At 36.3% G+C, this 15,058-nt stretch overlaps 1 protein-coding gene and 2 long non-coding RNA genes across 3 annotated transcripts; all 3 read left to right on the top strand.

The window, feature by feature from the left end:
* Positions 1-833: 833 nt before the first annotated feature.
* On the top strand, positions 834-7,319 carry LOC121938562 (oxidoreductase HTATIP2-like). The gene is made up of 7 exons (XM_042481789.1): positions 834-958; positions 3,242-3,431; positions 3,531-3,638; positions 5,058-5,195; positions 5,328-5,389; positions 6,183-6,422; positions 7,003-7,319. Exons 1-6 carry the CDS (start codon positions 834-836, stop codon positions 6,397-6,399), a joined length of 840 nt encoding a protein of 279 aa, XP_042337723.1. The 3' UTR covers positions 6,400-6,422; positions 7,003-7,319.
* Positions 7,320-8,801: 1,482 nt separating this feature from the next.
* LOC121938559 lies at positions 8,802-10,014 on the top strand. The gene is made up of 3 exons (XR_006105304.1): positions 8,802-8,924; positions 9,033-9,094; positions 9,850-10,014. It is a non-coding gene; the product is annotated as an uncharacterized LOC121938559 (long non-coding RNA).
* Positions 10,015-10,041: 27 nt separating this feature from the next.
* Positions 10,042-11,818, top strand: LOC121938560. The gene is made up of 2 exons (XR_006105305.1): positions 10,042-11,277; positions 11,745-11,818. It is a non-coding gene; the product is annotated as an uncharacterized LOC121938560 (long non-coding RNA).
* The last annotated feature ends 3,240 nt before the right edge of the window (positions 11,819-15,058 follow it).

The raw sequence follows: 15,058 nt of genomic DNA, 5'->3' as shown, positions 1-15,058 counted from the left end.
TTAATGGTAAATCCATACACTGTATTGTTTTTAAGTTGCTCCTGTTTTAAGTTAAAATAAGGAATCACGTTGTTGTGCACCTTCCCTTTAAGGGCAAGGATTGTTTAGATATGAGAGATGCTTCATGTGTATTCAGTTGAGTTGCGGTCCTATCTTATCTCATCTTATTGTTGCAATGGACATTAAAAAGTGACGGCTGAACGAAGATGTCCCCATGCTTTCCTTACCCACAACCCCCTCAGGTAATAAACCTTTTAAGTTAAGACTGGAGGAAGGCAGCCTTAAAATATGTGTATGTTAAAGTGCAATTCAAAAAATGCTTTAATTTCTTATAAAGAAAAGAAACTTTTTTAAAAATATATATAAAAAACAGCCCCCTGCAGTAACTCTGAGTACCCCCTAGGGGTCCCGGACCCCCTGCCAAAGACCCATCCTTTGATGAATTAGATTACAATTCAGCTCAATGTGGGTTAACACCAAATATGCAAGTAACACGGTAAAGAGACACTTATTATGTTTTAATGGGCCACGATGGGTGAAAATGTCATATTGAATTTTATAGGGATTTTTTTCAAATGCGCATGCGCGGACCTTAAAGCATTATCTGCAGTGGTGAACGAGGATGAGGACGAGGCTTTGTGAGATTCTCCATTTCTCTTCGGTTAATCACAATACCAAATCAATAAATAAAATATACAATTTAAAGTACTGATATGAACCGGTGCCATCGATCACTGACGGTGTTGATCATTTCTGACTCTTGACTCCTGAGAGCACCGTCTGCTAAAATGAAGCAACCAGGAAGTGCTCCGTCTAATCGTTTGCTCATAGCGATGCCTGTTATGAAACTGCTGGTCACCGCCCTGGGAAAAGCGACCGGGATCTTCACTGTCGTAATTGTTGTCGTTGCAGTGGTTCTGAATTATTTCGACGACCCCGTTCCGGTTAAATACACCAGGTAACGAACAGCGCAGATCTCTGTTTGCTTCAATGACAGCTGCACGCGACACATGCATGCGTTAATGCGGCTGCTGTCTCACACCAGTTACATGCAGGACGGTATGTAGTGTAACGTGAGCTAAATGCCAATTTAAGTCATGTTTAATGTCAACTGCAGTGGTCCCACCACCAGTATAAACCTCCAGTATAAACGTTGTAAGGTTTTATTTATGCGAATGTGAATACAGACTAATGTGCTCTGCCTCTGTGCTTCTACATGTTTTCTCTGCCTTAAATGTTGCTTCAATAACTGTCACTTCTCAGGTACAATTCAACATGGATATATATTTGTCTTTTTTCAGATAATGCGCCTGTTTAACCCTATAAAAACCAAACTGGTTTGGTTTCTTTCAGAAAAACAAGGAAAAGGCGATAAGCAACTCATTATGACATGGCCCGATAAATGGCAAGATATTTGTTGAAAAACAAACAAAGAAAGAAAATTACCCGCGAAAATAAGCACAAAAATGTAAATTTAAACAAAAAAAGGACCTAAAAAATGCTGAAAAAAAAAAAAAAATTCCCCTGTAACATAAATGTACATATATAATTATAATACTTGTATAATACATATATATAGTTAATTAAAAACAGGGATCCCACATATTTTCATGGATTTTTTTCCCCAAACTTTCCCCTGACATTTCACATTAAATTAAAAAAAATGTTTCAGAAGAAATGTATGTGATGGTAAACAAAATGCTGTTCCAAAACTTGTGATTGTGAAATTTCATGACTTTTCCTGGTTTTCCTTGACCATAGGAACCCTGTAAAAAGTAATTATTAGGTTGTTTCTTTTCACCTTTTTTTCTTGTTTTTTTTTTTTTTTTTTAACTAATTTATCGCAATTTCAGGGACATGTTTTGCCAAGTTTTTTATTGTTTGTTTGTTACCCTTTGTTTTTGAAAGAAATCAAATCAATTTGCTCAGGTCTCAAAGGGTTAAATAGCTTGTAAAAGGCATCTGAACACAGCATGAGAAAAGTGATGTCAATCCAGGTTTCAAAGAGTTTAGTAATGGGACTTTTACAGTTTTTTAAATTTATTTTTTTTTAATATTCTACCTTAGCATTCAGCTGTCTCATTGGCTGTAATGTTTTTTCACCTCATCTTGTCAGTCTTGAGAAAGACACAAATGTTGTCTGTCATTGTCAGTCATTTTTAATTTTATAGACACAAAAGAAATGTCTACATCTTCAGCAAAGTCTTTGGGTGCTCAAAGTGAAGACATTTCACTGGTACAACTTAAAGTTTTCCTTTCTGGTTGTTTTTCAAATATAAACAGTTATCAACGGTAATGCCCAACAATGACTAAGCACTTTCAGGCCTGGCATGTAGAGATGCCCAGACTTCATTTTGATCCTCTGATTGGACCTGTTAGACTGGTTTCTGCTTCTGTATATGACAGGGGTACTACTGTTAATTAATCCATTATTCAGCTTTCAGCTCTGCCTGCCAGGTTTTTAGGCAATATTTCAGTTTCCAGGTTTTTAAAGCAGTGCAGTGCATTTGCGCTCTAAGATTTAAGATATCTGTATTGTCAGTAATGCTGGCTTAGATTAACAGAAGAACCCCATTGGTAATCAGAGTGAACGTCAAAGCAAACCCCTTTAAGAAACTTAGCATTTAAAGCTTCTTTTTGTTGTTACAATAAACAATCTCAACTCGCAAAACAAAACTAGGACTGGATTCTGAATTATATCCATCTTCTCATATCTTTGTCATAAATTGCAGTTTTTATTATTTTATACATTTTATTAATGCTGTCGACCAAGGTTGATGAGTTGATGAGAATTATACACTTGCAGCTCATAGATTGACATGGTTTTTTTCCTTTGTTATAATTTCCATTTTTATATTTTTTATATATATATATATATATATATATATATATATATTTATATGTTAAAGTAATTTCAAGTTTGGGGGATTTTTTTCTTTTACCTTTAGGTTTCTTTCTATGTTCTTTTCAATAATTTTGAAGTCTTGGAGTGTTTTTTCTAATTTTAATTTTTTTTCTGTTCTTGTCATGAAACTATACAATGGGAGCTCATTTATCCAACTGCACCATGAATTTACCATTTAGTGCCCAAATGAGTATATAAAAACATGCCCTATGCCCAGATAGTAAACAACTGTTCTCCAGCATGTTTCACATTGTTACACAAATTGCCTGCAAAAAGCACGTGTGTTTTATTTTCGCCTTACCTGCACTCGTGTGTGATGTCTGCTTTGGCACACAGCATGGCAGAGGACATGAAGACTCTGGAGGAAAACTTCAGGCAGCAAAATAAAAGCTGTTTCATCCTCGGTGCCTCTGGGGAAACAGGCAGTGTGTTACTTCAAGAGCTGCTGGGGCGCAACATCTTCTCCAAGATCACTCTCATCGGACGGCGACAGCTCACCTTTGAGGACAAAGCGTATGAAAACCTGGTCAGTGGGTTGATTGAGACGTCAGTTAGCTGCCATTGCTCGTAATTCATTATTTGAGTTATTTGAGAGTGAAATTTTGTGTGTTTTCTATGCCTCCAGGTACAGGAGGTGGTGGACTTTGAGAAGCTTGATGATTATGCTGCTGCCTTCCAGGGCCATGATGTTGGCTACTGTTGTCTGGGAACGACCAGAGCGAAAGCAGGGGCTGTAAGTGTAAAGAAGTATTTCACCGATATAAAGAAGGCCCTCATCCTAATTCAGTCAGCACTGCCTAGTTTAACTGTTTAATCCGAGTTTTAGATACAGCGAGATTGGTGGGTGTGTCTCTTGATCAGCTGTATACTCTTTTGAGTCCGCTGAGGCTGCGGCTGGGTTGGTGGCCAATACGAAAATGCGCAAGCACAGCCTGTATTTCGAGCAACAGCCTCAAGAGCCAGCGAATCATCACCAGGCGATGTAAATCACGTAATCTGACAGTGGATAACTAGGCACTGGTTAGACAGAGGAAAGTTTACCACAGGTCATTTACCCACATTGTTATTATACAAAGCTGGATGACTATCAGCAAAGTATCCTTTTAACTTTACAAATCCAACATGTGTACTTTTACAGTGTTACAGTCAAGATTTTTCTGCTGTACTGAAGCACAGAATTACAAAAATACTGTACATCTGTTGGGCTTTGATGGGATTGTTGGTCTATAGCAATGACTCAGCAGTTTCTTAGCCATGTGCAACATTTCCTCTAGCACCTGACTGATAAACTGTCTAGGTAGTGGTTGAATGTAACTAAGCACATTTGCTCAAGTACAGTAGTTAAGTATGAATTCAAGGAACTTGTACTTTACTGGAGTATTTTCTTTTCATGCTACTTCATACTTTTTACTCACTACATTTCAGAGGGGAATATTGTACTTTTCACTTCGAACAGTTTATACAAGTACAGCTGAAATGAGTAGTTGATTAATCAATTAGCTTTTTGTGAGAAAATTAATTGCAAATATTTTGATAAACATTTAAGTCATTTTCTGTATTTTTTAATAATTTCAATTTTTTTTGTCTTCTTTTTTTTTTATCATTTTGAGTTTTAGGAGTATTTTCCCCTATTATTTTCTAGTTGTGAGTTATGAAGCATTTTTACTTTTTTTCGAATTCGTTTTACAGTTTTGAGTTTCTGGGATGGTTTTAAATATTTTATTGTAATATTTTTTATATTTTTGTTGAGTTTTTTGTGTGTGTGAGTTTTTGTTAAATTCCCCCCCTATAATATCTTCGTTTTTTTCAGGTGTTTTTAAAAATATTTTCTTTTCAATAATTTTGAGGTTTGGGGTGTTTTTTCTAATGAAATAAAATTAATTTTAGTTTTTTTTTATATTTCTCTGCATTGGGTACCAAAAGTAGAATTTTAATACTCTCAGTTTTTTTTCCTTTTACTAAAGTAACATTTTTAATGCACTTCAGCTCAAGAAAAGGAACTGAACAATTCTTCCACTACTGTGAATACACTAATATATCAAGTCTTTGTCTTATCTTTGTTCTTATTAATTACTGCAGTCATTGCAATATGAACATGTGATTTGTTTCTGTCAAAATATTTTTTTTCTTTTATTTCCCTCTTTTATTTCAGGACGGATTTATCCGCGTTGATCATGACTATGTCCTTAAATCAGCTGAGCTCGCCAAAGCAGGAGGCTGCACACAGTTCCACCTGGAGTCCTCCAGAGGAGCTGATAAAAACAGCAACTTCCTCTACCTCAAAGTCAAGGTACTTTTTTCTTCCTTAACTGCTGGCCACATACTGATGTGCTCTTCTTTCTCGCAGCCTAAGCTTTACCTATTTGTCTCATTAAATAATGACTGTCACTGAAGGATCAACATGAAATGGATTTTCTTCCAGGGACAAGTGGAAGCAGATATTGAGGCGCTGGGTTTTGACAGATATTCCATTTACAGACCAGGGTGAGTGATTCAATCATTTTATGAGACGGATTTTACACATGAGACAGGAAAAACTGTCCCCAAACTGAACTATACATACATCAGGGTTCACACACTTCCTGGAAACAGCTGACCGATTTTTCAGTAACTGAAAATGAAAATGAAAAATAAGGTAAAGAGTAAAACATCCTGGAAAATCATGTGTTGTCCTGGAACATTATTTGAACCATCTTCTATTTTCTTTTAGCTGAGTATGAGCTTCAAGGTTATCTATCAGGGCTCCCCAAAACAGATAACATCTGAAAGGACTAAGTCATGTTCAGAATCATATTAATGTTAAACGGATAGTATTTTAAACAGGCTGCTCGTGGTTATTTTGTGGACACACACAAGTCACAACACACAGCAGCACATGCAGGTTGGATGGCAGTACAAATTATGTGGCCTAAACTCTGAATAATGTAAATTGCATTATTATTATTATTCACTGTCAGCCAGTCTGTCATTCCAGCTAGTTTGAGAGCTATCAGTGGCTCTGAAACTGTCATTTTTTTCAGGTAATTTTCCTTTTTTTTAACTTTCCTGTTTGTTTTATTTGTTTTTTTTGTGGGTATTTTCGGCTCATGTTCTTGTACTTTTGATTAGTTTCTTGCTTGTTTCTGGGTCATTTCTCCTTAAGTTGCTCGTTGTCTTCTTCTCATGTTTTTGAAAGAAATCAAGCCAATTTTCTCAGGTATCAATGGGTTAAATAACCCAGTCCAACACCAATACAAGCTCTAAACACTAAATACCTTTATATTTTTCCTCCCAACAGGGTTTTGTTGGTGGACAGACAGGAGAGTCGGCCCGCCGAGTGGATGACCAGGAAATTCTTCGGTGCCCTTTCCTCCGTGTGCTCTACGTCCATGTCCATCCCAATCCAGGCGGTGGCAAAAGCGATGGCGTCAAACACTCTGCTTCAGCCTGAGCAGAAGACGGAGATCCTGGAGAACAAAGCCATCGCCACCCTGGGAAAGAGTGCAGGGAAATAAGAGAGAGCAGGAAATACACTGAGGTAAGAAAAAGTATTTACACTGATAACAGACAGTATGTAAGAGTAAAGTTCCCTGACTCCGGGACATCTACTGTATGTCTAATGACATGGATGTCAAACCATTTAGACACAGGGCACTGAGAGAAAGTTATCTGCTTGTTATTTATCCCTTTTTAAATAAACATATTGTCCCAGGACAAGGACATCTGGAGCTCTGTTTATAGAACAAATTAGGTGTTATAGTAACACGATTGGATGATTTTAGGAATGATGAAAAATCCAGAGGAGTGAATCCAATGTGTGTTTTTGACTGATGTGTGAAAAAGGATCAGCCCCTATGAGAAGTTATATCACTGTCTGTCAAACGCGGCGAGCTTCAGTCACCTTGCAAACTCATTTTGATAAAGATCTTACGCCTACACCTCTGAGAAGTTGAGTTTAAAAGTACACTAAAACAATAAACTCCCTATATTAAATGTACAATTTATTATATTATTTTTGCTCTAAAGCTGTACATGTGCAAAGTTAATTCTTTAGACTTTTGACGGTTCAAATTTCACTGTGACTTTCACACTACACTTTTTCTCCTGTTTCTTTACAGGTCATTCCAGCAGATGTATAGAGACAACTACATAAACATATTTAATCTTAATATTGTATTTGGGTTTCATTGCTTTTGGTATTAAATTATATTATAATATTTTCATCAGGGAATTATTGCCATTTGTGCTGAGAGACGATGTACTGACCAACTGCCTTAAAGTAAATGCTGAAGTCTATTCTGCACTAGATTGAAATGATGGATGTCTTTTATATGTTTTCATGAGATTATCATCAATATTTCACTGAGGTGTGTGATTTAGGAAAATGTTTCCATATTGACTGTATAAATAAATATAATATCTAGTGTCTGAACTATTCAACAGCTGTGTGGCATACTGTATATTACATGCATATACACAACATCTATGCTGTGCTATATGAAAGTTAATATATTTGTTTATTTTAGATTTAACAGTATGTATAACATGCTGATTCTCATTCTTGGGTTTTGATATATTTCATTGCTTTATGTGAAGCAACACAAGTTGTGTTCAAGAGGTGAAAAAGAAATTTTTTTTTTCTCTCATTGATCTAGCAGCGCCCTCTTGTGACTAGAAGTGGTTACATTCATTGGGCTCAAAATACTTCTATGATATGCGCTCCTTTTCCTCCACAAATCTGTGGTTAACATTTCAGTCCTTAAAAAAGTTATATGCATGCAAAGTTTTGAGCAGGCTAAATGAATCCTATATATAATTCTTTATGGTGAAGCTTTCGTTTGCAATACAGCTTCAAGATGATTCATGTATGAAAAATCATCCGTCTGTGTTCGGATAAAATCATGGCAATGTGTTGTGTGTAACACATTATATAACATGAATGTAAAATTACAGTTAATTTATTAAAAAAAAAAAAAAAAGTAAAGTGAGGGATCCTACGGTCATGGAAAACATGTTAAAGCCATGGAATTTAATAAAATATACATTATATTACATTATGTAACATTACAGTGAATTTATTGGGGGGGGACCCCAATTTTTGTAAGAAAACATGCTCTCCAAACCTGATTGATTTGTAAAAAAAAACAAAAAAAAAAAAAAAAAAAGCCTATTATTATCATCCATAAAATTGACTTCTCTTTTGTTCTTCTTTATTAGTAATTTTTGGCAATTTCTTTAATTTTCTAGGCTATTTTTGTAACTTTTATTTCTTAAAAAAACAGTGTGGGGCAATTTTTATAGTAAACAAACTTTCGGGGTGATTTTTTTGATTGTTTATTTTTTCCTTTAAAAAAAAAAAAAAGGGACATGACTTTTTGAAAGAAAAATATCACCAAGATGACACTATTTTTCACAGGCAGAAACTGAAAACAGAATTTACTGCTGGATTTTCATATTTCTGAGAGTCCTTGAACATCCTGAAATTCTGATTAGAGTTTGAATCACATGTTTGAAAACACGGCAGACAAGTGGGAAAAGAAAAAAAGGGGTCCTAGACAAAATCATGGCAAAGTTTTGCAATTTTATCCATGAAAATATGTGGGAACCCTGTAACGTTAGAGACACAAAACACTGAGTACAGACAGTCTGTGGGTCCATATACATTTTTTGATCTAAAATATGCAAATGCTTGCTTCCTTCAACACAAGCTGCTACCTTAACAAATATTATGGCTTCTACACAGTATTCTGCTCATTTCATCAGAACTATGGCATTGAGTGGGAGAATTTACCTTCAATTGATCTTATTTGGGGGAAAGTACAGCTTTCTCATCTTCCTGCAGCTCTGGGTGTTGAAGTCCAAGCAGCAATTAGTTCAAAATGAAGAACAGCTGAGTTGATCTGCCTCTCATGCTCAGAGGATTGAAGCAGGGCTCCGGCTCTGTGCTCCCTGTTACAACACATCAGTTGTAGCATGAGTTACTATTGGGAATAGAGCAGCTGGAAACAAGCTTGACAATGAGCGCTACACATTGTTTGAGGTAAATTGTCCTGTTCTGTGTCACTTCTGATTGCAGTTTTCTTAAATATTTACTTAAATGTACTTTGGAAACTTCTGATATTAACCTGTGTTGCACTTTACTTTGCAGGCTGTTTGTGCTTTGCTTTTGGCTGCTGGTTGGTGATGTAAATTGTGAGAATACTCAGAGAGGTATCGCACAATATGTCAATATGCAACTTTAATTAAGGCTGGGATATATGGAGAGAATCAGACATCACAATATTTTTGACCAAATACCTCTATGTCAGTATTGCAGTGATATTGTGGGGTTGACTGTCGGTGCTTTCACACATTGCTTTGCTTGGGGGCCACTTCTTGGACTTTGCGAAGTTTCTAATATTTTAGGACATTTCTAAAATTTTAGGATGTTCCTAGAGTTTTAAGGCATTACCAAGATTTCAGAACATTTCTTGGATTTGGGGATGTTTCTCAGGTTTTAGGACATTTAGGATGTTTTTTATGATTTTGGGACATTTCTAGGATATGAGGATGCTTTTAACATTTCAGAACATTTCTCAGATTTTAGGATGTTTTTCAGATTTTAGGATTTTTTTAGAATTATAAAGTCTTTCCAGGATTTCATAACATTTCTTTGAGTTTCGGACATTTCAGGGATTTTTGGACATTTCTAGGATGTTTTGACATTTTGAGGATTTTAGGACAATATTGTGCATCCCTACTAATTATTGCTAACCATTAACTTATTGTCTTTTAAAAAATCTCATTGTATAAATATTTTGTAAAAGCACCAATAGTCAACTCTACAATAATGTCATTATATCTGGTCAAAAAAATTGCTATTTGATTTTTTCATATTGCCCAGCTCAAAATTAATATTGTAATATAACTGAAGTGAGTTGCCTGTTGTTTTGGAAATTTCCCATCTGTGTGTTTTGTTTCAACAGGTTATGTCCAACACGTCCAAGTGGGACAGGCCCAAAGGGGAGTCCACAATGACAACAGAGACGACACAAGATGGAGAGAACCACCTATTGTCAGAAATCCCTACAGCTGGTTACAAGACATCAAGTGTGGACAGACTGCAAAGTGGCAGCATTTACCCCACACGAGAAGATCACACCACTGCCTCCAAATCATCACACAAATCATAAGACGTTATCCTGTTACTCCCGAGATACAAAATGTACCAAAAAGCCAAATCAACCAATTAAAACCTGGCTTCAATTCACCCTCAGTTATTCAAAGACGAAGTGATGTGGCATACAACCGCCCTGGACACAAAGCTTTTCCTGACGGCAAGAAGATTCACCAAGCAAACTCTGATTCTGTATTCTCCACAGGTGCAGTTCAGGTTCCATCACAAATCTATAATACCAGAATGAGGTCGACAGGAAGTTTTTCACCTGTTCAGGTTGACAAAGTCCCATTTAGCCTTAGACACAACAACAAAGGGGCGCCATTCTACTCCCACGGCAATAAACAAAGTCTAAATATTCAAGCTGTCAAGTCTCAGAAGATGCACGTAAACCCCATCGAACAAAATATATATCCACAGGAGTCACGTCTCACAACCAGACCCAAAAGTTTCAATCAGGGCAGAACAAACTTTTTACAAACAGTTTTAAAACCCAAAGACAAGCAGACTGACTCAGTCGTGGAGGGACAATCTCCTGACAGAAATTCAGCAGGAAAAAGTGACACAAAGACTTCTTTTCCAGCATGGAGTCCCAGGGCCTATAGCAGCGCGATATGACGTCTGAAGCCAGAGGATACACTCACGTCCGTCGCCTCAAGCCTGCCTTTGACAAAAAAACGCCCCAAGCTAGTTCTAGAAAGATATGGGAAACAGGTTTTTCACATGTAATACACAATTCAGGCGGTTACAACCATGATTCAACAAAACCAGGGTTTGATCATCCAGCATCAAGTGAAAGGCAGCAAAATTATAATTTCGGAGGAAGCAGACCCAGCTGGCGTCCTGCCCCACCAGACCGAGCACCAAGTCCTGTCCAAGGCAAATTCAAACCTTTCCAAACACATCCTACAAATGATGCTACTCACACATCAGACAGTGAACTCATTCCCCGTCAGACAACCCTTCCTCCTAGTTTGAACTCTACTTCATCAATCGTTCCTTCAGTCACCGCAGAATGGAGCACAAAGTCTGCTTCACCCACACCGACAGCGGGCCGAGATGCAGAGCTTACACCTCAAGCATCAAACCACGAAGGCCACATTGAGAGTTCAACAGAAATTGGATCTTCCTAGATTCCTTCCAAGATTTCTAAATATCATGAATCCATCAACCTGGAGTTTAAACTGACCTACCACATGATGCTTTCACAAACATGGGTGGCAACAACAGCAAGAGGGTAAGCTTTTGAGGTTAATTAAACTGCAGCATTTTTGGCATCTTATATGTATTTGGAGCTATATCTGTTTGCAAGAATGTGAACGCCAAAGTTGTCAAGGTTAACCCTTTGAACTCTGAGCAAACTGGTGCGATTTCTTTAAAAAAAAAAAATGCAAAAGGCAACGAGCAACTTGGTTCCACAAATTGCAAGAATGTAGATTTAGAAAATGATTTTAAAAATCTAGGAAAAAAAAAAATATATAATTATAATTTCCTTTTTTAATTTTTTTTCTTTCTTTTTTTAAAACAATTTTCAGGCAATTTTTTGTCCTTTTTGCAAATTTCTTACTCAATTTTTGGGACATTTCTTCTTTTGATGCTCATTGCCTTCTTCTGATGTTGAAAAAAACAAGCCAATTTGCTCAGGTTTGAAAGGGTTAAAGTAGTGATGGAATAACTGTTAACGAATGTTTTTCATCCCTCCAGATTTTAAACCAACCAGGAGATTGGCCGCTTGACCAGAAAGAGTATGAACCTGAATAAAAACATTTAAAACTTTGCCTAATTTGGTTCCTTCATTTTCTCTTTTCAGAACGGTTTTGCTACAGTACACCATAAACAAGAATTGGTTAGAGATTAGTTTGGAAGTTAAACATAATGGTCTGATCTAATTCGGAGTATGTTTTCAAGATGTAATTCACTGTAATTATCATTTACCCTTTGAACCCTCGGCAAATTGGTTACATTTCTTCAATGACTAAGAAAAAAGGAAATGTCCCAAAACATGCAAGAAACTAATAAAAGCTACAAGAAATTACCTTGAAAAGAAGTGTTTAAAACAAAAACAAACAAGGAAATGACTTGGGAAAAGTGTGTAAAATAAATAAATAATTATTTAACACCATTTTAAATCTGTAATTTTTTAATTATGCATACAGTTTCTCTTTTTTTCTGTAGACATTTTTCACTATAGGTTCTTTAAAAAATAATTTTCAAAATCACATTTCTTGCAACTTGTGAACCTGCCCATTTTCTTATGCTTTTGAGGAAAATTGCACCAATTTCCTACAACTACTTAAAGAGGATACTCATAAAAGGCTTTTGAATGCAGCACACGAGAAGTGATGAAGCTCCACGTTTCGCAAACATGTAAAACATCATCTGTAAGGGGACTCCATATTGACAGCATATTTCATATCATTTGTTGTAATAAAACAGTCTTCATATTTTTGTGCCTTCGGCTTCATGTTACTCAGAGTGGCGAAGGGATGACGTGTTTTTTTGTAGACCAACCAGGAAGTTGGCATCGCACTGGTCCCCCTCGTCAAAAACCTTATGGGATTTTTGAATGGGATTTGCGATTATCGCCAAAAATGAGCTCCCTGATGAACACAAATTTATAAGACTTACACGTTTTGTTAAGCATGATAATATTCACCGATGAACACCACTTTTGTGTGTTTTGAAGCGTAAATTAAAATATCCCGAAGTAAAAAGCTATTGTTAGGCTATACACGAACTACATCGCGGTCGCACGACTTAAACGTCACAACCACGAACACTTTAAAAACACGTTAAAACGCGATCGAAAAATATTATAAACAGATAAATTTACAACTTCGAGAGCTCATCTGTAAAGCTGTAAAAGCGCGGACAAGTGGGTTTGATGAGTTTCTGTGTCCAGTGTGATGACGTTTAACGTCCCCGACAAACACTGTAGTCCCATGTAGCTACTTGTTAGCAACCGCCTTTTTTAAAACCGTAAACGTTAAAAATCGTGTTTAAGCAGACGTATTTTATGTTACAGAACAAAACGTCTACATATTTTTAGCCTGTGTTAACCACAGACCTTATTTAAAGCATTTTACCGGAAACCCAATTCAAAAAACCCACAGACTTTACGACGAGGGGAATCGGACGAGCTAAAAGGCTAATGGGCTTCCGCGTTTTGGGACTCATTACTTTACCGCTCTATTGCTTTGGCATTTACAGCTTATGTCTTCCACTAAAGATGGCAGCCAAAAGTAATTTAACTTCTGTCTCCTCTTGTAAGAAGCAAAAGCAACATTTTATTTCCCGCACATACACAAACATGTTTTAGAAACATATTTTAGTACAGTGTTTGGCTGTGATACCTGGATTTGTTGACAAGAAGCAAGCGTCATACGGTTTCAAAAACGGAGGCTGACATTTAAAAAAACGGTACCGCGTTATTTCCCGCCTATAAACTCTTTTAAAAACACATTTTAGCTTACCACCTAACTGCGACGAGACTGTTGTTTTCAGCCGCCGCCATATTGTTTCATACACGTCATCCAACTGCGGGCGTTGCGGTGTCGTGCATTCTGGGAGTTGTAGGTTTTCCACTTTTTGAGCAAAAGCAAGTGTACTTGTCTCTTTCCTGTAGCACTCGGACTTCTGAGAGTCAGACTAATAAAAATGACAGTATTTTAATTTGTTGAAAATATATATATTGAGAATATAACCATGTTTTTTTTTCAGCTTATGTAAGAAGCTGCTGGCCTTAAAACTGATAAAATCTGTTTAAAAATAAAAGTTTATTATTAATAATAATAATAATAAATCTATTATTATTTACTCATTTATTTAAAATTATGTTACAGAAAAAATGTATTCATTCATTTTATTTTCAGCACTTTTGGGGGTTATTTTCTATTTATTTTACCATTTTTTCTCTTAATTTTAGGTAATTTTCTTGTAATTTTTTACTTATTTCTTGTCTTGTTAAATTGCTTATTGCCCTTTCCCCATGTTTTTCAATTCAATTCATTTTTTAAAGGAACAATTTGGCAAAATTCAATCATAAATAATCATTAATTTTATTGAATCACAATAACTTAAGACTAGTACAGTGATATCAGATTTAATTCTCCGAGCCCTGGACAGACCAGTGATGACAAACTGCATCAATCTGCTCTGATGTAAAGAGACTGTACACAAAATACTCCTTTTTCAAGTACTGTAACAAATCGGCTAGAAAAAAGTCATCAAAATGCTGCGACATAATCAACTATTTACAAAGTTATGTTACATATAAAAAAATGTACATAGCAAAGAAGGCTAAACATTCATTGAGTTTGTGAAACTGACAGACAAATGCTTCGACAACATCCACACATCTCAGAGCAGGCAAGACGAACAGAGAATTAGTCTCTTTGTGCTTACAAGGACCATAGCAGGAGAGCCTCTATAAACTATAAACTACACACACACACACACACACACACACACACACACACACACACACACACACACACACACGAACAAAGAACATGAGCCACAAAACTGAAAAGTCCTCACAGATCTGGTTTTACACTGTACGTCTCAACAGTGCTGACAACCACACACGGGGGCGAGAAAAATATATGTTCAGCTTTTGGCTTCTGCTTGGAGATCTGAATGAATGTTGCATAGGATCAAAAACACTGAAAGCACTGGAAGCTGTGCTGGACAACATGAGCGTTAAACGTCCGCATGCCCTTCACAGAAGGCAGGCCAGGAAGTTTAAAGCAAATATTCTTTATATTTTACGCCACAGAAATGTCAAAACCGTTTTACATAATCATTCAAACACAAGCACCTTTATACCTTTAACCTCAGATGAATTATATCACTATAAACAAAGCAGCATATACACTAGATTTCACTTAATTATCAACATGTTTGTTAGGACAGTTTTTGTTCATCACAAAATCACATAGACTATGAGCGTTGACAGTTAAAGGATGGGGATGAGGTATAAAATCAGCACATCTTAAACTTCCCTCACCCAATCAACC

Source organism: Plectropomus leopardus, unplaced genomic scaffold, assembly GCF_008729295.1.
Source record: "Plectropomus leopardus isolate mb unplaced genomic scaffold, YSFRI_Pleo_2.0 unplaced_scaffold2992, whole genome shotgun sequence".
Lineage (NCBI taxonomy): Eukaryota > Metazoa > Chordata > Actinopteri > Perciformes > Serranidae > Plectropomus > Plectropomus leopardus.
Note: the sequence above shows the minus strand (reverse complement) of the source record. Positions and strands in the feature narration are given on the sequence as shown.